This window comes from Anguilla rostrata, chromosome 10 (genome assembly GCF_018555375.3).
Source record: "Anguilla rostrata isolate EN2019 chromosome 10, ASM1855537v3, whole genome shotgun sequence".
Classification (NCBI taxonomy): Eukaryota; Metazoa; Chordata; class Actinopteri; order Anguilliformes; family Anguillidae; genus Anguilla; species Anguilla rostrata.
Window position 1 is genome coordinate 32,778,025 of NC_057942.1, and position 22,957 is coordinate 32,800,981.

The 22,957-nt window shown below is 45.2% G+C and overlaps 1 protein-coding gene across 1 annotated transcript in view; it reads left to right on the forward strand.

The window, feature by feature from the left end:
- Positions 1–22,957, forward strand: part of tmem8b (transmembrane protein 8B) — a 114,654-nt gene that overhangs the window by 32,024 nt on the left and 59,673 nt on the right. Inside the window, exons 2-3 of the mRNA XM_064296588.1 lie at positions 8,307–8,496; positions 15,887–16,094. Coding sequence (XP_064152658.1) covers positions 8,307–8,496; positions 15,887–16,094 — 398 coding nt within the window. The remainder of the gene's footprint in view (positions 1–8,306; positions 8,497–15,886; positions 16,095–22,957) is intronic.

Below are 22,957 nucleotides of genomic sequence, written 5' to 3' on the forward strand. Positions count from 1 at the left end.
ATTTCTAAACCAGTGAACATTCAACCCAATGACTTCAAAGTGCCACTTCAAAGTGTCTGGTCTGCCCAGAACTGAGTGTTTCGAATAGCATATTTGAGCCCATATTCCTGGTGGAAGCTGGACTAATTTTACTGGATGTGTGTGTGAGAGTGAGAATGCTGATTATTAGCAAAATCATGTCAAAAATGAATCCTTATCATGCAAAAAAACGCAACTATCATCTTGATATTAATTAGTTGAGGTGATTACGAACCTCTGTATAGATATGCACACCCTGTACTCTGCACCAGGAGAAGCTGCTCGCCTCCTCTGTCTTTCAGTGAGTCTCTCCCAGTCATTACCATTTCAAACATCTCCCTTATTTCCTGTGAAGTGAGAAGACCAGAGCCGCTCTCCTCACCTCTGCTTGCAGAGGACCCCCTCCGGAGCTTGTGTCTACAGTGGCTGCGGGAGCCTCCTCCCTCTTAAACCCACACCCCCACCCCCCCCCACCCCCCACCCCCACACCCTCCCCCCCCCGATCTCTGGCACGTATGGAGCCCGCATCGCGCTCGTCTCTGATCCGCTAATCTCGTATTCTTCCCGGGGAATTAGGCCGCGCCCGCGGAGAAGCGGCGAGCGCGATTCCCCCGAGCCTCGTCTCGCGCGATCAGACGCCGCTATCCGGCGCCGGTGACCTCTCGCTTGGAGCCCCGGCGTCGTTTGCGTGAAGGGGGCTACGGCTTCGGGGCCAATTTACAAGCGATGACTAATGGCCTGTTGTTAGCACTGCCGCTGTCAGTAGCCGAACCCGCTCCTTCGCCGCCCTATAAACTAGGCCATCTCCTCGTACATCTGCTCCAAAGCCCCTTTCTTCCCCCCTCCTCTGGTGCTGCGAATTTCGCATTCATTGGGAGGGGGTAACAGGCAGCCAAACACAGATCCGAAACTGTAATGCTGGGATAGGGAGGTCGCGGGAGGGGCAAATAAAAAAGAAAAAAAAGAGAGGGCACCATCGGATTAAAATCGCGGTTGATTACCTTTCCAAATGCAGAAGGACATTTAAATAATGCGTCCCTCTCTAATGAGGCAGGAAACCCTGTCAAAACCAGCACCGGCGCTTCCTTTCAGACCCCGCACTTGCTCTTCGTCTCCAGCCCCGGCCTCGTCGGCGTGATGTCGTTACGCCCCCACGCCATCCATCTTCCCGGGGAATTACCGCTCGCGCTCGTTTTCTTTTGCAAACACACTTCGGTGCGTGTTTACACAGGGAACTGTAAGAACTGTACAGAGGGGAATATTATTCAGTGCGCAAACACGCCTCGCACCCGCGCGTCAGGAAATCGGCAGGTGGGCGCACCCGCGTTTGCGAGAGAAGCCGGCGGGAGAGCGGGGGGGGGTAAAGAGCGCGGCTCAACGAGCCCGGAGGTGCTCCCTGTCCCATTACTTATGCACCGGAAGGAGATGGGGGGGAGGCAGCCTCTGCTTCTGTTCGGCAGAAGAAGATGTATTTGTCGGCATCTGTGTACATCTCGGTAACTCGCGCTCTGCGGCCCAACCAGAAAGAGATGGAAGCGTAGCGCCCGGCGTAGCGCTTTGTCTTGACCGTGGGCTAGCTGTGCTTTATGAACGATACGGAGAACAACACAGAACTAACGCTCTCTTGTTCCTGTTTACCTTCTGTCTTTCCCTAAGTGGGTGGTGGGTATGATTATTACAGAACAATCCCACAGTTCCCCCAGGCTAGCTGTGTAAAACGCTAACCTTTTCAAATTCCTACAGTGCTCTCTGATGGAGCTAAGCCCCCCCACTCCCACCCCCACCCGCACCCCCCACACACACACACACACAATCCTCTGGGTTTTCCCATTCAAATCAGGCTCTGATTGCTTAGAGGTGATTGCGCTCACCTGTCAGTAAGAACACCTGCCACTCACTCGCGGTGTTCTTCGTGATCAGACTTCGTGATTACCCATCACACAGAAAACTCCTCGCAAAAAGGAAAGTCTAGGTCCAGGCAGCAGTACGAACGGAATTCAGGGTTTTAATGTTAATCATCTTCTTTGTGCCTGGGCGGCTTCGCTGAACTGTGGCTGACAGTGAACACTAATCAACAGTCTCATTTGGCATCCATTACATGACCTCTCTGTTTAGCGCTAACCCTATTCTTCCTTTGGCAGCGTTTTTAGCCGGCGCTGTCCCCGTTACTGAACGGCGCTCTATAACAATATAACGTTTTACGGGACAGTAATACTCGACTTCATTCCCCAGTGCCCTGTTTTTTTTTTTTTTTTTTTTGAGGGAACGCGTGCGAGGTAAATCCGTCTAATGAAGGCGCTTTAAAAGACCGCACCTGCTCCTCCTGCTGCCGTCTTTACGCCTGTCTACGCGAAGAGCGCGATCCGGGGGGATTTGGGACGAGCCCAAGGCACGGCGTCGGCGCGGCCCCGAGGGGTTAAAGGAAGCGCCGCGCTGGCGGATTCCCAGGGTCCCGCGGGCAGACGCGCCCCGGTCGCCGTCGGCGACGGCTCCGAAAGCCGCGCCGCTCGCCGGCGAATTTCATCCGGGGGCCCGGAGGCGGTCGCTATCCCGCCGGCCGCACGAGTGCCTTTTCCCAGGAATCCGGCACGCCGCTGCGGTCCTCAAAGACTCGTGCCGCGGCTAACGGCTACCGGCTCTCTCCCCTCGCGCCCTCCTGTGTGCGCTCGCACGTTAAATAGGGCTCTCCCAGCGCAGACAGTCACATGAGGCCTCTAACTCGCCTCGGTGAAAATGCTCCCCCCGCAGGACCATGCAAATGCGGGTTGCAGGGGAGGTTGTTCAAGCGCCTCGGTCTCGTCGCCCGTGGCGATCGACGCCGGGGCGGTCGGTTCCTTTCCGCGCGAATCAGTCGCTTCTCCGACCTCCTGCTCCGTTGCCGCCTCCGCTTCCGCCTCCTCTGGCCGCGTTTCCAGGGAAAGGGGAAAAAAAAACGCGGCTCGCCAGGCCGAGGGTGAGCCAGATCACCTTTCTCCGGAGCGGTGATCCAGCGGTAATGCTGTAATGCGCACGTTGCGAAACATCTTGTCATCCACCGGCCCCCCTCGCTGCGGTAACAACGGGGCCAGAATGGCCTCCGCGGCTCAAGCAGGGAAAGGAGGCAGAGGGAAATAAAAGCCTGAGGGGCGAGGTTAACAAAAGGCAGTTATTTTCTTTTTCATTCTCTCTGCCCATGTCCTGTTCTGGACAATTAGAGGCAATATTGTGCTGGGTTTTCTTGTACCTTTTTTATTTTTATCCCCGAGGGTGGTTAGTGCACGGCTTGGTCTGACGGTGCGGACAGAATCCGTTTCCATAGTTTCCGCAGGGGTGACCGTTTGTTCCGTCGGTTTCTCATTGTTCCCCGCGATTCCCGCGGAGTGCTGTGTCCGCACTTTCGCCGCCTTTGATGCAGAGGTGGTTTCACCGGCGGTGGAAGGTGCGCTGTCGGTCGGCTCGGGTCACTGCCGGGAGGCGAAATTCACCTTTACCGCGAAAGCGCTCCCTGCCTATCCGCTATCATTGGGACCTCCCACCTCCCACTGTATGCCCACCAAGAAATAGGAATCTACTCTGCCCTGAAGATGAACTGTGTTCAACAGGTTTTTTTTTCCCACAGAAAGGCTTCAAAAGCAAAACGTATGAAATCTGCAGTGTTCACAATTCAGCCAGAATAATCAAGGGAGAGGCCTCCAGTCCAAACGTAAAAAACGCTATTTTACCGCAGCAATGTAGTCTGCATGCACATTGACAATATCATGTCTGTGGAACAGGGAGAAAGCCCTAGAGCAGGTGTGTCAAACCCCAGTCCTGGAGGGTTGCAATGCCTGCTGGTATTTGTGGTTTCCTTTCAATCAGCAGCCCATTAAGGCCTTGAGAGCAATGTGTGTGGACAATTTATCCAATCAATGACTTAAACGAATCACTCGCGCTGAACCATATCGAACACCGCGGCCTTCCAGGACTGTTTGACCCCCCCTGCCCCAGATGAACACTGTGTGAATGACCAAACCGAACATGAAACAAAGGTAGAAGTGGAATACACGTAATAATTCTTCCCGAAAAAAAAATCCACTTCACTGAAGCTGACGCATGAGAAGAAGGCAATTTGACAGAATTAAACCAATGAAATGTCTTCACTTTGTGCTGAATTATGGCGTGCGTACCTGCCCGCAGAGGACAATGAAGACAGACATACCCCTGTATCACGTGTCAGCCTCGATACAGAACAATCTGCGGGCACGCTGTCTCTTTGCTTTAAAACAGACAGGTCATTAATTATTGACCCACCATCGATGCATAAAACGTGGAAACGTGACCTTCAAACAAATACGACATTAATTTTAATGCATTTCAACCTGGAGGTGGGGGGTGGGGGGTGGTAGGTGGGGGCTGGGGTTGAATGGGGGGTTGTTGCAGACTGAGGGAGAGGCATGGATTGAGTTGGCAACTTTGTTGTTCGTAAAACTATCGACATAAGATTTAATAAAAGCATTCCATAAGGTACAGGTAATTTATCACCCTCTTACACCAACACAAGCCTGGCGCCTAACAGATAATAGAGAAGCCAGACTGCCAGGGATATGAACACAAATATATTTTATACTCTCTTCTGGGTATCCTTTTAACTTAATTAATGTGCCTTTGCTGTTGAATTCTAACTTTCCCCTGCAGTTATTGAATCACTGATTTAGAGGCGGAGATGTAAGCATTTCCTGTTAAGGTTGCTGCTGAACATTTGAGTCTAAGATGGTGGAAACGGTCATCAACGGGGTGATATACCGAAATCACGGAGAGTGAGTAGAGAGTGGAGGGAATGTGGGAGGGGGGCGGTGGTCACTGGTCAGGTGTGGGTGAGTGAGAAGCAGGTGTCTTTGAAAAGTGCTGCCCCTTTACAGCTTGCTGAGCAACAACCAATCAGCAGGAAGCCAAACCGGGGCCGCACTTTGACAGAGAAAGCACCAGAATGCACGTTATTCCAGCATCAATCGGAGCCCCTCTCAAACACTCAGAGAACGTCTTCATCATTATAACAGAGATTTACGGTAACACTTAACAGTGAGATCACTTGAATTGGCATTAACTGATGTAGTTGTTCACTGCTAACTACTGAAAAGTTCATCTGTACAGCTTAGTTAATGTATTACCACATTATCAATTCATGTTTACAGCTGCATTAGTTAATGCCAATTCATGTGCCTTATTGCAAAGTGTTACCAGATTTACATTCACGCAGTATTGGAACTAACAGCATAAACCTCTCCTGTCCACAAAAAGTAAAGAAGACCGATCAGGATTTTCTAGAGGAAGCAATTTGTGGAAGGGAAAGTTGCCATGTTGTGCATTGTGCCGTTGTGCTCAGAGCTGATATGTCATGGAAGGTTCTTGAAGCTTGAGTGTTCTGTACTGGCAAACTTTGTGGAGTTTTCACAAGGTTCTACACTTTCCCGAGTGCCACAGTAAAAACACCCGCTCCCCTGTACACTGGTAGTGATTCAAACTTGTCAAAATTTGAGCCTGAAGCCCTAGCAAATGCACAATATGTTCACTCTATTAATTCAATGATGGGTAGAATAATAAATCAAAGAGCGTGATAGGAAGAGAGAAATAAAAGAATAGAAAAAAAATAAAAATAACTCTTTTTTTGTGTATGGCAAATTATTTTATTCGAAAAAGCCTGCGCGTTTGTTGCCGCTCGTATTTCTAAGTGGTGTACCCAGACGTCAAGGCAACACACGTCATCCCTCCGAGAGTCCATCAGCTTAATAAAACTGTCATCGTGCTGATTTGTTATATCAATAAATAAAAGGAGACAAGCGAAGTAGTGGCTTTTTTCGGTGAAATTATAGTGCTGACATACGAGTCACTTGCTCTTCCACTTCCTCCGAATCAGAGCTTCCCCAAGCTTCAGCTATCAGGCTAGTAATGTTACAGTGGCATGAACCTAACCTGGTTTGGAGATGTGCTTCGCTAATGAACTCATGCTTAATCACTACCAAAGAGGCAGCGTGGTTACTGCATATGTAATCTCAAACTCCTTTTGGCAGCCGCCATTCAAACAGAAAAATTCTCTGGCTGCGATTCGCCAATGAATTGGCTAGACGCGGGCTAAAACATTCTAGAACCAATTAGGTCGCAGGCTTTCATTTTTGCTGAAACCAATCTCTGAACTGAACTGCAACTTCCTGTTCCGGAACCACCCAGAGGTACAGCGTCTGGTGTCGAGACTAACCCCCCGCCCCTCCCAACACCGTCCTTGCGGAGGTCATTCAGAAGGTACTCTAGATGTTGACGAAATGAGGGTTGTCAGGGTTTCCCATTTGGCCTATGAAGAAATGGTACACAATTTAAAGCGCAGGGCTCCTAACAGGAGATTCAGTCAGACAGTTCCCTGTGAACTGAAGGAAGTCCCTCTCGTGCAGCACGCAAGGACTGCAACACACACAGGCATTAATGCATGTGTCAAAATGGAACACACACATGAGTATTCTATAGAAAAACAGGCAAGGGTTTGCTAGAGCTGTCTTCAATCCCAAACCCACCCCCTCCCCAAGGGACGACCAATTAGATTATCAACTCGCAGTAATTGCCTTATCTTTTTGGGTGAGGAGCTGAGAGGCGGCGGATGGAAAAGGTTAAAAACCAGGAGAGAATTTAAAGGCCAGGAGAGGCGGAGAGAGAAGGCGAAGAGGTTGAGAAGAGTTTGTGTCTATTCGGGGGACACTGTCTCAGTGTAATACTGATGAAGACGCGCCGACCGAACGTGGGAAATGTAGTTTGCTGGTCGGTACTTTGACAAGTGTCCCAGCGTTTTTCAAAACATGCAGGGAATGCAGGCTAGCAACCAGAATGCAACAGGTTCAGAAACCAGGTTTAATGGTTTAAGTGACGTGGAAAGGGAATAACAATAATTCAGCGCATACATGAACACAAATCACGCACATGCAAACACATACACGCACACACAAGCAAGTGCACGCAAACACTTCAATGCACTAATGATAATGATTCTAGGAACAATTCAAGTTTGCTACTGTAATGCACACACGTTGTGAAGGTCAGAAAGATACTATGAGATCCTATAAACTCTCGCTATTGCCTGTTGATCAAACAAAATGCATTTATAGTACTATCAGCAGTGTCTAATCTTGCCTGAAAAGAGCCAGTATAGGCACAGGTTATTATTTTAGCCTAGCACTCAGACACCTGATTCAACTAATTAAACAATCATTTAATCTTTGTGCTGGACTAATACAAAAACCTTCTCCCACACTGGCCCTTTTCAGATAAGACTAGACAGTCCTGCTATAGATAATAGGATCATGCCTTTAAGGCAGAATTACCTGGACACATTATTGAGTGATATTCCTAGGAGGGGAAAGGGAACCTTTTTGTTAGTGAATTTGGAGCAGACAGGTGATTCAGTAGCAAGACATACAGAGCTCCCTCTATCCTCAACCGACCCCCCCAAAAACCTATTATACTGCAAATAAATTAGCATTGATCGAAGAACCTTATTGATACAAAACAGACATATACCACACGTTTCAAATCAAATCACACACAAAGGTACACGAGCACATGCACAAACACAAACACACACAACACATGCACACACAGGCACATGATCACAGATATGCACACGCGCACACACCCACGCACACATGCACACACACGCACATGCACACACATACACGCATCCTGTGAGTCAGAGTATAATTATTTTAAGGACACTAAATGCTAATTACACTGGGGCCATCAGACGAATCAAATCAATGTTCAATTACGGAAGGGAACTTTCAGTATTGACATATTAAAAATATATTTTAAAAAATGGAAGTCAAATACAGTTTAGACTGCGTATTTCATCGGTAATAGTTGCCTTTCCCTTCGAATGCACGCTACTGCACACACATTCACTGCATCGCTGACTTTCTAGAAAAAGCATCCGCATCGGAAATCATAACCGCTTCTCCACCAATCGCGTACAGGCCGGAAGCCATTAAGCAGGCCGACAACCGCGCCGTCGAGCGCCACGGCTCATTAAGGCAGATCGCGGCCGCCATTTTGTGCCTCCTCCTCGGCCCGCTTTTGAAAAATGAAACAAAATTAATTCTGGAGAGAGCCTGTATTTGAACGCGAGCCAAGCAAGACTGACCCAGATCAACTGTGATTAAATCACTGGTTGCGAGGTTCTGGAGAGAAGGTCACCAAAACAGCATTAGGACTGATTTCCCCCCCATCCCTTACGCGGGCAAAATAAAAGTCATCTTTCATCTAACTAATTTTCTCCTTGTTCCATTCCCCAGATTGCCTTTTCGTGACAGATTATTTCACCCGAACGCCTCGGAAGCTGAGCGCCTACCGGTCCTTCGCCAGCGTGGAGCTGTTCCACTTCAACGTGCCTGACGACACGGTGGTCGCCGTCTGGAACCTCATCACCTTCAAGGAGCAAGGGGGCACGTTCGGAGACAGCTGCCCCGACCGCAACGTGACCGTGTGAGTGTGCCGCTCGTTCCTCTGTCAGTGAAACTGAAGATAAAGAGGAGAAAGTGGGGGGGGGGGGAAGGGTGGTGGTTGCCTGCTGTTATGGTATTTGTGTATGGTCCAATGGCAGGTACGTGCAGCAAGTACTAGGTACAGAGTTGAAATCCCAACCGAGGGCCTATCTGTGTGGGGTCTGTTCTACTCATGTCTGCATGGGTTTCCATGGGTACTCCGGTTTCCTCCCACAAGCCAAAGACATTCAGTTGGCTAAATGGGGGCTCTAACCTGCCCATAGGTCTAAGCGGTATTTAAAAAAATGGATGGACGAATGGTACAATGGAACTGATCCTTTCTAAGCAGATAGTATTGAGTCGTTTCTTATGTTTTTTATTGTGTGGCCTGAGCATTTAAGAAGATACATTTCACATTTTTTACCATGGCCATGCAGCATTATCAGTGTTAAATTAATTCTAAGCGTTTATATGAGTGGAATAGGGACTTGGCATATTCTATTGGAGTTTATACTCTATACTCCGTCAGAGGTGAATTTACTGTATACTGAAAGTGTTTCTGTGCAACAGGAAAACATGGTGAATCTGTGAGTAGAGCACATCAAACAGAAACTGAGTCTCACCCCTGCAATAATATCCATCCTAACCCTAACATTTTAGGGAAATAATATTTTGCAAGCTTTAATCATTTTCGGTATGCTCCATTAAGAAAATTGGCATTTATTGGAGTCTGTGTGAATAACTGATTTACCGCACAGAAAAGATTGTGCGGATTATTGAGGCAAAGGGACACCACCATTCTGCCCTCTTCCCTTCATTCAAGAACTCAGCAGATGCCGTGACATTTAAATCAGGCAATTTCATTTGCCTTATTGCTTCCCAAAAAAAAAAAAAAGCACTTCTGAACAATCTATTCTCTTCGGAATAGCAAGTAAAGGAAATGCGGTTTTTGCATGAACAGATAGCAATCTAGATATTTTTTTTGAAGTGAGCATTGTTGACTTTCACAGAGGGTGAACATATCCACTCCGTTTGAGGTTTGGATCTGTATGTAATAGAGTGGAAATTCTTAGAAATAACGGCCCGTATCTCCGCCTGGAACGAGCGGGTCTTTGTTCAGCTGGAAAACGGTGTGACCCTCCTGATCACCCACGAAACACGGGGACCCAGAGCGGAGGGAGGGCTGTGATCAATACCGGGGTGATAGAGTGGCCGTTAGTAACAGCCAGGTTCATTATTTATCCAGAGAGCCTCAGCCTCCTCCCGCATTGGCTGCTGCGGACACTCCCGCCCATGAATCCTCGGCCTGGCCAACTGTCAGAGTCCGCCTTAAGTGTGACGCAGACTAATTGGGCGAAAGGTTAAGGTGGAGCTGAACACATCAGAGAACTTGCCCGTGTGCTGAATAATGAAAGTCGCAGGCGTTAGAGTGACTGATTTATAGGCCACCTGGGTACGTATGGATTTTTCTTTATTTGAATAAAGCCCACTTCATGTATTTGTACCTACGTGTCTCAACAAAAACATGTTTTCAACATACAAAAATGTCACGTTACTCACACGTACAATGCACACGTCTGTAAGTCATTAATTAAAACTTGCAAAATTTAGGCCTGCCATTAAAAGTACTGATATGAAAATGACGCCAAGTTACAATGAACAATATTGGCTATCTTAGCTCACACAAATTAAACAAACTCTATTCCAAAGCAAAGCTACCCAATGTTATTCCATGTTATTCCATGTAACTTGGCCCCATGTTTTTTTCATCTTAACATCTGAAGAGCATGTGGTCATGAAAACTTGAAGCATGGAAGTGTCAACTCACTGAATACACTGAAATGTGTATGTTGTTTCACTGTTCCTTTTAATTTCAAGATATATTGGGAGGAGAAGGAAGTTAAATTCTAGATTTCTCCTTCTGGTAGGAGAATTCTATTCTATTCTATTGTGCTTCATACTCAATCAAAATAACAGTAGAGAGCTCAATGTGTTTTTTCACATTGCACACCTAGTTGGCTTCATCGATGTATAACTTGTATCCTTATTGTCAGATATAACTCATGTGAAACACAACTAATATAGAGTGATAATTGCAGGTGTCACTCATATGTAGCATCAAATAAATAATAAAGCATGTCTCAAAGGCCTGTATCGACTAAAATATTTGTCTTGCCCATAGACAGAACACGAGAATACAGCGTATTTGATTATTGCCTCTTACTGGGATAGAACCAAGGGGAAATGCTTCTATCAATAGCAGGCTTGCGATTTAATGTCAGTGCGTGGGTGTTTCAAGCCAACAATAACATTCCAGGCTCAATCTGTTATATATTTTTTTCAGAATGCTCTAGTACACGACGTGCTAGATGGATTGTTATTGAGAATGAATATATACTTAGACTGAGCTAATGCACATGCAGGGTATTTTTTCTTTAAATTATCACACATCATGGTCTAGTGACTGTTAACAGCAAGCAAGAGGGTTTTTTCCAAGCTGCTGGACATGAGACATTGTGCACGCATGGGTAAGAAACACTAGGATAGGCAGAAGGGAAACCGCAAAGGTTTGATAAGCTGCTAATTAAACGTCTGGTGGACGACCCGGCGAGACAGCGTGTTTATTCTCCCTTACCCCCCTCTCCTTCTGCTCGTCGCATCCTCGCTTTGGAGCGAATGCGTGATGTATCTACACTCGGGGTGAGAAATTCATTTTGTAGATCATGCTGCTCAGATAACGCGGGACGCCAGAGAAAGGCTGTAATTAATCAGCTTGCTGTTCGGCGCTGGGCAGGGATACTGGGAAGCCGTTAAAGTGGCGCAGTGGGACCAACGTGCCGACGCATACCCGGCACGCGCTTCTGCTCCTCACATCAATAGATCGCTACTGGATCAGAGATGACGACGCTCGTTAAACTCGCTCGAGCTGAGAAGCCCAACAGTTTTATCCCTCCCAAGGACTTACAGAGACACTACCTGAAATGGCTTTGTCTGAATCTAATGACCCGGCGCAATTTTTGGACAGCTAAAGAAACGCCGCTTCTGGAGGCACTTTCTATAGGGCACGCGGTCAATGGGCGACGGCTTAGAAATGATTGCAATGACTGGTGCTATTACTGAGGTACAATCAAATAGCCACTCCATATCACGATGCTCGGTTAAATTTGAGCATAATAAAATTAGCCTTTATTGCCTGCTGTGAAATAAAACGAGGAAGTGGATTTCAAAATACCGTGGCCCCATTTAGTACAAATAGACCTCTTATTTCCACGTAGGCAAAATTGTGTGGGCTGGTACGAAAATCTCATCCTGAACACTCATGAAGTAAATGCGATGTTATAAAATGTAAATGTTATAGACATTTTTTTCCCCCTCTTTTGTGTTGCCTGTTCTGAACTGCAGCTCTAACATAATGTTCTATACATGGCTAACCAAACATGAATTATAATAATAATAATAATAATAATAATAATAATAATAATAACAACAAAACCCACAACAACAACAACAATAGTAATAATAATACATTAAATAATTCATAAATACATTTTTTTTTTAAACTAAAAAATGTAATGACCCAACCACACAGAATGGTTCTTTGGGGATTTATCCCAGTTGTTTGGTGCCTGAATATGGTTATGGGTCCCATGGTGAGTTCCATCCTACAACACATACACACCAAGGACATTGCAGTACAGGCAAGGTCAGACCATGGCAGGGGACCAGATGGTTGAATTTCCCCAGAGACGTCATGCCAACCTTTTTCTTCACAGACACAATATACCATTAAACCGAGTTCTCCTTGAATAGACTGTAAAAAGAAAAGCAGGGAAGGAGAACTATTCTGTGGGAACAAATACTTCATTTGATTGAATGGAAAAATTGATTTCAATGATGAGTTTTAAAGGCAATGTCACAATAATCCTAATTAACAGTTAGTAACCCTAAGAGGCCCTACAATAAGAACAAATAGTAAAATACCATGCTGATACCATACGGAATATAAAGGGTTGTGGAACATGCAAGAACGGAGCTGAGTTCAAATAAGGTTATATTATTGTTATACTTGAAATAGATTTAGAGAACTTTTTTTAGCACCATATTTTAAAAAGAACCAGACTCTCGGCGGCAAGACGTACAGAGAAGGGCTTCATGGCTTGTCAAGTGTCATTAAAACAGATCACTTACATTTCTTTTATATAAAAGGCAGTGGCAAGTACCACTCACTCAGCTTAAAAAGATACCTTACATTTTATTTTATATCAATGTAGTAGTCCACGTCCACATTTAGGCAATTCTGCCATCATCGGCGTAGCACATGTGAATAAAATCAGTCAAATACATTTTTTACCATAACTTTCATATGAATTTCACTTTTTAAACATTAAATGCAGAAGTATGAACTGTGAACGTTATAAGTATTATCAGTCATAATGTTGTGTCTGCTGACACACCATGGCTTTGCACTCGCACTACACACATCCAAAAGGATTTTTATTTATTTATCACGTTGCCTTAAAAATGGGTTTGTTTGTGTAAGGCCTTAAGGTACAATAGGCCATCCTTGGTTTGTTCAGGATAACTGTGGTGCACACTCTGATTGAAGGGAGTGACATTCCTGCACAGAATTTGAGTGGTTGTTTGTAGCACTGTCCATGGTGCTGAGCACTGTCGAGGAATGCTAATTAGGCAGTAAATCTCCTCCCTTCATTCACCCTTAAAATAGCGACCAGATTCTGATACATACAATCATCACACCAATGTGCCTGGAGGCCTCGTTGTGATAAATGGTGGGCTCAATGTCACCATTTTTTTGGATCTTGGAGGGGAAACTGTCTTGCTACAGTGGGAGCCAAATTTCCCCTCTTAGCCATCTTTAGAACATATGTTAGAGTTGCAATTCTGAACAGACAACAGAATAAGGGGGAAAAAGAAATCTGCAATTCTGAACTGATTTTTTATGTATGTTCTCACAGGAAACCGTGCCATGCATCAAAAAAATGAACATGATTCATTAATTCCTGCTCTATTTATACAAGGCCCATTTTATATATTTAATAAAGTAGAAAACCTAGTGATGTTTTCCTCTAATGGTGTAAACAGTATTGCAACTTCACAATGTTATTTTTTGAGTGGAATGTTGGAATGTTATTTCCAATGCCACTTGAGTGATATAATTCAGAAAAATTTGAATAAATGTAACACTGCGCAATGTGTAGATGTTTCGCTAATTAGGTCATAGATGACAAGCGACTGTTTTTACAAGAATAATGAGGCATAGCTTTGCTGACCAGTAATGGGGATGTTTTTTTTTCTAGTGGTAATTAAAGAACTGTATGTGTCTACGTTCTGCACAAATCACTGGCTTTAATGTTTTTTTCCCATTTGATTAATAGCTTGACCTGCTAACAAATGTGCTCCACGTGTCACTTTGTTAGAACAATACACTGGCAAATCTTCCACTTGTGGGACCCCTGGGGTCAGCTTGTCTTCAGTGCTAATTCGCTCAATATGGAGCATTGCTATTGGTCAGATCGTATGCATGAACATAAGGGTGGGGAATGGGGCAGAATCCAAATGGGGTGGAGAAAGACCCTCTGAAAGAGTGTTTTAAAGAGGATGGGGTGAGGAGAAGAATGGCGCGTAACTAATTAGGGCGCAGACAGCTGGTAAGGAACAATCAAGCCTCCGTGGGGTCTCTTTAGTGCAGGAAGATGCCTAGCTGAAACAGATCTGACACCCTTGGTGGGTTTGTTTTCGTTAAGGGAGGGTTTGGTTGCTTGTTATTCAGCAAGAATCCTGTCTTCCCCATGAGCCCTCTGTTTGTTTTTACAGGCTACCCTGCCCCCTGATTACAACTGAGCAAATCCTATTTACCTGGGATCACAGGTGAGGGCGGGGTTAGCCCTCGAGAGACCCCTCCCCCCCGCTCAGTGGTGGTGGCACACCAGTGAGTTGATAGGCAGTCTGGATACTTATCACTTCAGTGCTTTGACCTGGTTTTCAGAAGAGTTTTTTCAAGGGGGCGGGCAGCTGATACTTCCTCTGAACCCGGGTTGAAAGAGCTTCACCCGGGCGACATCCCTGAGATATGGTGGCTCCACTGACCGGAGGGAGAGGAGAGGAACCACTTTTCTCCAGTAATGCTGTTTGAAGCAGCTGCTAGGGTCTGAGTTATTACCTGTCAACATTCCTCGGCCCTGGAGTTACCCTTGGCCTCCTGGAGGATTACTCATCTGTGGAGAAAAAAAAAAGCCCCACTCCTGTTCAATGTTCTTTTCTGATGTCGCTTCACGAGAACAATCCAAGACATGCTTGGGTCACAGATTACTGCAACGCCCACTTCTGAAAGTGCTCTCTAAAATAATGCGTTAGGCATTCATAGAAGAACATTTGACTTAAAGGTCTGTCTTGGTCTTCCAAGGGGCTAACAACCTTTAGGTGTAATTAGCAGCCGCAGATAAGAATTAAACAGTGTTCAAATTATACCCCGGGCTGACAGCCTGTTCAAAGACAACTACTACATAGATGAAACTATTCTTATTTTGTGCAGAGCAGTGTCAGTACCCCTTAGTCTGGGTCAGTATTCAAAAAATTCATTCTGTAAAACAAAATGAAAACAAAAGGACTTACTGGTCAATGGCTTTCATTGTTTTCAAAGATTATTATTATTATTACTATTATTATTTGTCCAAATTAAAGCTGATGTACTCCAGAAACTCCATTTGCTGAACAAAAGCGATGGCTGACACTGTTGCATTTGAAAAGCATTTAAAGATACGTCGCGGCGCCATCTCAGACTGCCTAATTGCCATTCAGCTGGAAGCAGGGAGGAGAGTAAGTACAGACAAAGTGACATACACTAATGAACAGGCGGTGCTGTTTCACTCTGCGAGATGCTCTCTGCTTCGTACTGTAAATGAATCAGATTCTGCTTATTTTACTTACGATTGTTTCCCTCCAAATCAGCCATTTCAGAACTGCAAACATCTAATTGCCCAAAGTAGCAGGAGAAAAGAAAACAGAAAAAAACAACTGTTGGGATATTTGTTTATGAGTCTGTTCATGCATAATTTAGCATTAGACACAATATGCCATTTCCCCTTAGCGAAAGAAAAAAATAACACTGTCTGAATTTAAATTGATTCAAGGGTGACGCTAGTAATGTTCTCCTTCCCTCGCTTGTACACAAAATTAATTGTTTTCTGTTTGTTCTCGCTTGATTCATAGCTGCTGTTATGGGGAAAGCGACACCATCGTTCCAATGCAATGAGACTTAAATAACGCTAAGCTAATGCTGAAATTACGGCTTCGGGTGATATTGTGGTTTCTGCCCCCCTTCAGCTGTGTAGCCTTTACAGGATGCTAAGCCTTTGTGGCCGTGTTCACAGGTATTTCCGATCCGGGGCTCCGCCGGTAATCAACCCGCTGCAGACCCGGTTCCCGCGGGACACCATCGTCCCAGGATCCTTCGCCGTCACCCTGACGTGGACCCTGCCCAACCGGACCACCGGGGTGTTCAACGTCACCAGCCCCCTTCCGGGAGACTGGTTCCTCGCCGCGCACTTGCCAAAAGATGAGGGGAAGATTTCCGTCAAGGTTGGTGCTCATTCTTTGGTGCTCAGCTTAAGTCTTATGCCTTGTCCTGTTTGTTAGCACACTGGGGTTTCACTTGGCTTTGTCATGCACCTCCCTTTTTTCATATCTGAACCAGTGCTGACGGTGTCTGGCAGTCAAACAGGTAAGAACGTAATTGGCTGTGACTCTGTCCAATCAAGGAAAAGTATCAGTTGACACAGTTGTTCTTGTGTCTTTGAGCCTGTGGTGGACCAGACACCTCCAGTCTGCCTCCCCCAGCAGCCCCAAAATGGGAACCCTGTAGGCATTTTGCTTGTCTGCTGGACTGTGGGTCTGGGACCTACACAATGGCAGCATAAATATATTTGACAAATGAAAAAAGATAATTTATTTAAAAAGCGATGGCACCTCAACTGCCGGGAAGTCTGCCGTACTGATGACTTGAGTAAAATGCTCTTGCAAGCGACCCATTTCTGCTAAGAGTGTTTCCTCATTTCACAGACTCCACTATGGTACATAAACCAGGACGAGCTTTGACCCAATAAGCCTTCCTGGCCTCTGTTTGAGGCTGAAATGATGAAAGGATTTGGTCTTGAGGTTGAGGTTTATGGGCTGAGCCATGCTTGATTGGGAGAGTACAGGAGTTTAAAAAAAGAAAGAGAACCCAAAGAAATTGAACTGAGGTTATATATCTTCCAGAACTTTTGTCCACTTACATTTTGTTGGTCAGAATGATTGGGACAAAGTCTCCAATTTCAGTTCACTGTTGACCCAATAAATCCAGTCGAACGTACACTTCTCTCTGAGACCGGTGAATGCTCAGACAGAAAGGCCACTGTAGAGCAAATCTGAGTGCGTAAAAACAGCCCACACTTTTTCAGTGCCTTTAAACTTCGAAGGCTTTGGGTTTAAATTTGAACATCTCAGAAATGCGCTCTTCCTTTTTTAACGTTTTCCATATGAAAGTAGGAATGGAAAGCTCTACATCATAATAACTTGTACATATTTCACACACACACACACACACACACACACACACAAATGACCATAAGACTATGTACAATATGGATCTTTTTGTATTTGTACGGCTCTTGGTTCTTCAATCCATGTTAATGCATTTTCAGTATAATAGGTTTTTGGGGGAGTCGGTTGAGGATAGAGGGAGCTCTGTATGTCCTGCTACTGAATCACCTATCTGCTCCAAAGTCACTAAGAAAAAAGTTCCCTTCCTCCTCCTAGGGGTACCGCTCAGTAATGTGTCCAGGAAATTCTGTCTTAAAGGCATGATCCTATTTATCTACAGAAACTACATTCAGTTTTTTTATGAACAGAGTGGGATTCTAGGGTCTCATAGTATCTCTGTGACCTTCACAATGTACATACATTACAGTAGTAAACTAAAATCTTGCTACGAATCACAAACATGAGTGTGTGTGTGTGTGTGTGTGTGTGTGTGCGTGAGTGAGTGCATGCAGGTCATGTGGTGTAACTAATATATATTAAATTCTGACTCTGAAGTACAGAAAGTAATTAGAAGAGTGGAAAGTATTATATATAGATTTCAAATTCATTTCATTTCCCTACATGAATCAAAAAATAAGCATCAGCTGGTAAAAGTGGAAAATGATATTATTCATGGTACTTTAATTACAAATTTATGAAGCAGTATACATTTACAGCTGGTGTAAATTGATGTTCGACCAATTTTGTTTATGGGTTGTTCACAGAAATTGTATTATTTCAAAAACATGTATGGCTACTACTAATCACATTTTGGGGTAGCAAACCGATCAATCTTGTTTAAAAATACATTTGTAATTTTATAGCAAGCCAAACAAACGTGAATGCATAGGTAAAGCTAAACTGCACATGAAAATAGATTTTAAAAAATAATTTTCCTCATAGAAAACCCCATCAATCACTGACTGATATGCTAATGAAGCATCAGCGTGTAACAATATTGTTTCTCTCTTGGCAAATGTTTGATACTGCTAAAAGAGCACAACTCTTAGCATCACTGCAACAACAGCTACATTTAATTAGCAAATCGCCATCTCTAGACACCACAATGCTGACACAACAGCCACAGTAAAACATCCCAAAACAATACAAAAAACATTAGAAAATATGCCTACTACGAGACAGAGTAAATAATGCAGCCTTGAGGGCAGACTTCAGATGGACTGGAAACGTTCAGACAGACAGGAAACACAAGCGTACTGTGTTCCTGGGGCCTGATACGCCTTTTCTGTATCAATCCATTATACCCAGATTCAGTGCCTTTGGTCTTCATAAAACAGATAAATGGATGGGCATAAAGGACTGATTTGAGTTCAATGGGTTGAGCTTATTAGCGCCGTGAGCTGCATAGAAAACCTTTGGCGATTAATCTTCGCTAACGTGTGCCAAATCGAAAAGCCATCTGCTACGACGAATTACAAATACGTTCCAGTCTCTCCCTCTAACTTTTTTTAAATCATCTTTGTCGCTCGGTCTCTTCACATTTAAAAGAAAATACTTGTAGCATTTCACACCGATCTTTTCTTCTCGTAATGCATCTTCCTTTCATTCAGATGCAAACATGCGTCACTACTGTACGCATCATGGCTGAAAGGATGTCCAATCGGCTTTAAGCTAATTTTCCTAGCTACTTTCTACCATTGACTCTTTTCGGCTCACAACATGACAACTGCACATGCCATAACTCAGAACACTCGGGCATATGTGCTTTAGCGTCGTTGTTGTTCACGCTGCATAATTGAGTAAATCCATGGTAACGAGCCTAAGGCGCGCTATTGGACTAGCTAATGTATGTAATACTATGCCGCGTTTTTACTTCCATGTCCGTTCAGCAGCCATTTTTTTTGTCAGGTGGTACCACATCCAAATGTCAAATATTTATAGTCTGGAGCAGGGGTGAGCTCTTTAGCTCTGATTCAAAAAAGGGACGGTGTGTGTGTGTGTGTGTGTGTGAAAGAGAGAGAGAGAGAGAGAGAGAAAGAGAGATTGTGTGTGTCTGTGTGTGTGTATGTGAGATATGGATTTTCTGAATTCCTGAATTGTATTGTCTTCTTTCCTTTACAGAGATTTACAGACCAAAGCTGTTCTCATCCTGTAATTATTATGGGATGTAGTCTAAGCCATTTGCTGGATTTAAATCTCAGAGCTGTGATGTACATTTGTCAATTGCACATTTCCACAAGTTGTCGATTAATTTTCCCTGGGGAAACCAATGAGATTTGTCCCATATCCCCAGTACTTATGACAGTCTCATTGACCACTGAATTGCATTTGCCAGGAACTTCTATCAGGTGTAAAACAGAGATCATTGTACTCATTGGTGTTCATTGTACAGTAAATGTAACCTTTGAAAGAGTTCTAGCACACCTGAGTACATGTTGTAGCCCTGAGGCACCTTCAACCAAGTACACAAGCAGGTGTTATTGTACCTGGTGTCTTGCGATTTACATCTCTTCATGTAAAGTCAACTGTTTAACAATATTGTAATTACTTATGCAGCATATTTGAATAATGCAATCTTCATTTCCTCTCCCTGACCATAACCTGAATTTCAGCTCTACCACATACCCAAACCTTCAACCTCACCCTAAACCTAAAACCAGAACTCAAACCGCAAATCAACCCTTGCCCGTCACGCAGTTCCACCCCTTACAACAACGCAACACTGCAAAGTAGCATAACAGTTACGCAGCCATTTGCTACCAATTTAATTACATTTACAGATCAACTGCAATGTAAGAACTGATGTTAATGTCAACTTTGTATAAAAACCCAACCCATCGATTTTCATTTCCGCATAACTTCCTCCAGCCGCACGTCGTCTACCCCTTTTTAACGAACCGCGGGGGTGCGTCCCGGGCGGAGACGGTTTTTTGGATGAAGGGGGCAGTAATAAATTGCGCACCCCCCCCCCCGCGTCTGAGGATGGTGCCCGAGGCGTCTCTCCCGGCAGCTTAAGAAATGCTGATAACGGACCGCAGACCGTCTGTGGCCGGATGCATCCTGGAGAAATAATTGGACCGGGCTTTGACGTGACCCACGTCATAAACCCCCCCCCACGAAGACCCACAGAGTGCAGCCTTTATTTATTAATTGGTGTTTTGCACGCATAGCAACGGTGAAATGCGTACAGGCTGCTTCTGAATAGCAAAGCTTGTGTTGCAGGTTTTCTTAGTTTGATGCCGCCAACTCATGTTCTCAAGAACACAGACTGGCCATTTAGTCCAGTTTTCACTGAAGTAAAAACTCTGATTTTGAACAGGGAAGAAATATATCATTGGCTATGAACAGACAATTTAAATCCGATAAAAAAGCTTTTGATGACACCGAAAGCCAGTAAATAAAAAACAAAATGAGGCAACAGCAATGACTAATGAGAGTGCAAACCCCCTGATGATGACATAACAGGCACATTAAATTGACCTTCCGAAGGCCCAGATCTCTCATGCAAGGAACCAATCATGTTCTAGTCTTCATTACAGCAGATGATATCACAGTCTTTAAGAGATCCAGGGCTACCAGGTGAAATTGGGCCCACCCCCCTCCTCCAGGGCCGGGGACATCATAGCTGGTTCCCCCCAACAGTGGCCCTGGAGAGATCCATGCATAAAATTGCATGCGGACAGTAATGATTCTTGAACGCGCTCATCAGAGATGTGACTGCATTATAGGGATGTCTCTGATATTTCCCAATGAACTACATGCGCCTTCGTTTTACCTGAAGTCTTCGAAATGACAGATAATGACAGACAACAGCATTCTAAGCAGATGGCTGACGGAGAGTGTACAAAGCAGACTTTCCATCAGAAATCATGGCCATCAGAAGCGTCACCCAACCAAATCACTGTTAACATTGTGTCACCACTGAAAAAGGAATCAATACCTCACAGTGTGCTTTATGCAAGCAAACTACCTAATTTAGCGCACTGCGTTGTGAGCGGCGGATTTTCAAGCCAATCTCGTGTGACGTAATGACCGTTACGCGGCACGCTGGGAAAAAGAGACGGGCTGTTCGTAGCGCTCTTTCGTTTATTTATTTATCGGATTTTAATTAGCGGTGACCAGCAGCCATCAAATTCACGATTGCGCCTCCTAGCTCGTTGTGCATTATTGATCCCGGCGATGGATTTGACGCTGAACAGCTGGAGAAAGTTGGAGTCAACCAAAAAATGGCTCTTTAAATCTTTCAAACCCGAGAGGCTCAGTGACGACGCAGCAGTGTTGAGAAAGGACCCGCTGCACCTCCCTGGTAGATCAGCGCTAATCTTTAACAGGGCGGCACAGGGCGATGTGGGGGATTCTGCGATACTAAGACGAGGATTACCGTGCCACGCGCTGGTATTTTATTAGCGCCTTTTAACAAAATCCGCGAATGAGCCAGAAGAGCCACTCGGAACGGAGGAAAGCTTGACTGGGGTCAGACTGCTCGCGCTGTGCTTACTGCCCAGGCGCGTTGGTCACGTCTTTAACCGGCACAGTACTGACCCCCCTGGAAGAGGACCATCGGTAGAGACAGGAGGCTCCTGTGTGTACTGCAAGGCTGTAAGTAAAAGCTGGCCTGGATTATGTTGGATCTGGCACAGATACTGGCCTCTGTGTGGGAGATGAATGTGGACCGTGCACTGAAAGGGAGCTGGGCTGTTTCAGAATCAGCTTTCCAACCAAAAGGGTTACAGCAAGAGCAGGGTCAGGTGTACATGTCGAATGAGAAGTTCTGGACAAAATGTATTTACAACTGAGCATTCTGTTTATGTAACATGTCACTGAGATTGCTGGACCCACTTGAAGAGACGATAGGGCAATAGAGTTCAAACTAAGGCTTTCCTTGAGAAAATAAAAATGCACTCACAAGGAACAAAGAAAACAGAGACAAGGCTCTTAAAAACTGAGAATAGCAAATACTTAAAACAGAGTGCTCGAGAAACTGCGTGACATAGAGTACCCATAGAATATCAAGATCAAGCAAAGAAACACAGAAAAGTCAGGGTTTAAATACTCTAACTAATGAGGGTAACGAGTCCCAGAACAAGGCACAGGTGTGGCACAGGCTTCTTCGCTGGTGAACTCCCTAGGATGAACCGCACTCTGCTGCCACCCGTCTCCTGGGATGCCTCGTGACAGTTTACCTCATCCTATAAGCTTAGAACTCCACCTTTTTGTTTCTCCTGTCAATGACAGTTGGTTCTGAGAAGCTAGTCAGTTTTTCCACAGCCGAAAGCCCAGCTTCACACTTAACCAATTGTCAGTCGCCAGGTAGGAATCCCAGCTATAGACAGCTTCCAGCCTAGTCTCAGGCTTTTGATGTCTTGGCCTGCAACAAGAAGACATTTTGTTTCTGCCTGAGCCACTCAGCAGCCACCTTGCCTTTGTTAAACGCTCCTTTTATTTCCTGTAATGGTGATTGCTTTCTGAAAGTTTTTCCATGATTTGTGTCCAGTAAAAGATTGACACAAAACAGTCACTGGCCAGCACAAGGACCGTGTATATAATTGTTTAAGTCTGTATTTATGTGAGCTGTTGGGTCTCTAATTGCATTTGGCCGGCGTCCGAATTAAAGACAAACACATAAAGCAAAGACAGCTTATTATCAGCGGCGACCACGTTTCACGAGCCCCCAGCTTTTGACGGACGGCCCCTAATCACCCCCCACTACTCACTCAAGGTTGGCTGAACGGGGTCGTCACGCCGGAGAGGTGATTTGTGTGCCTTTTCCTGACGCCGGAGTCACCGGCGGGAGAGGCCGAGGGACCGGCGCGTTGTAAAAATGATGGATGTCGCGTTCGGGGGAGGTGAGGCGCGGGTGACCGCGGCGGCCCAGCCCGAGGCGCGCCGCCCGTCTCCGGGCAGCGGACGACGCGTCTCCG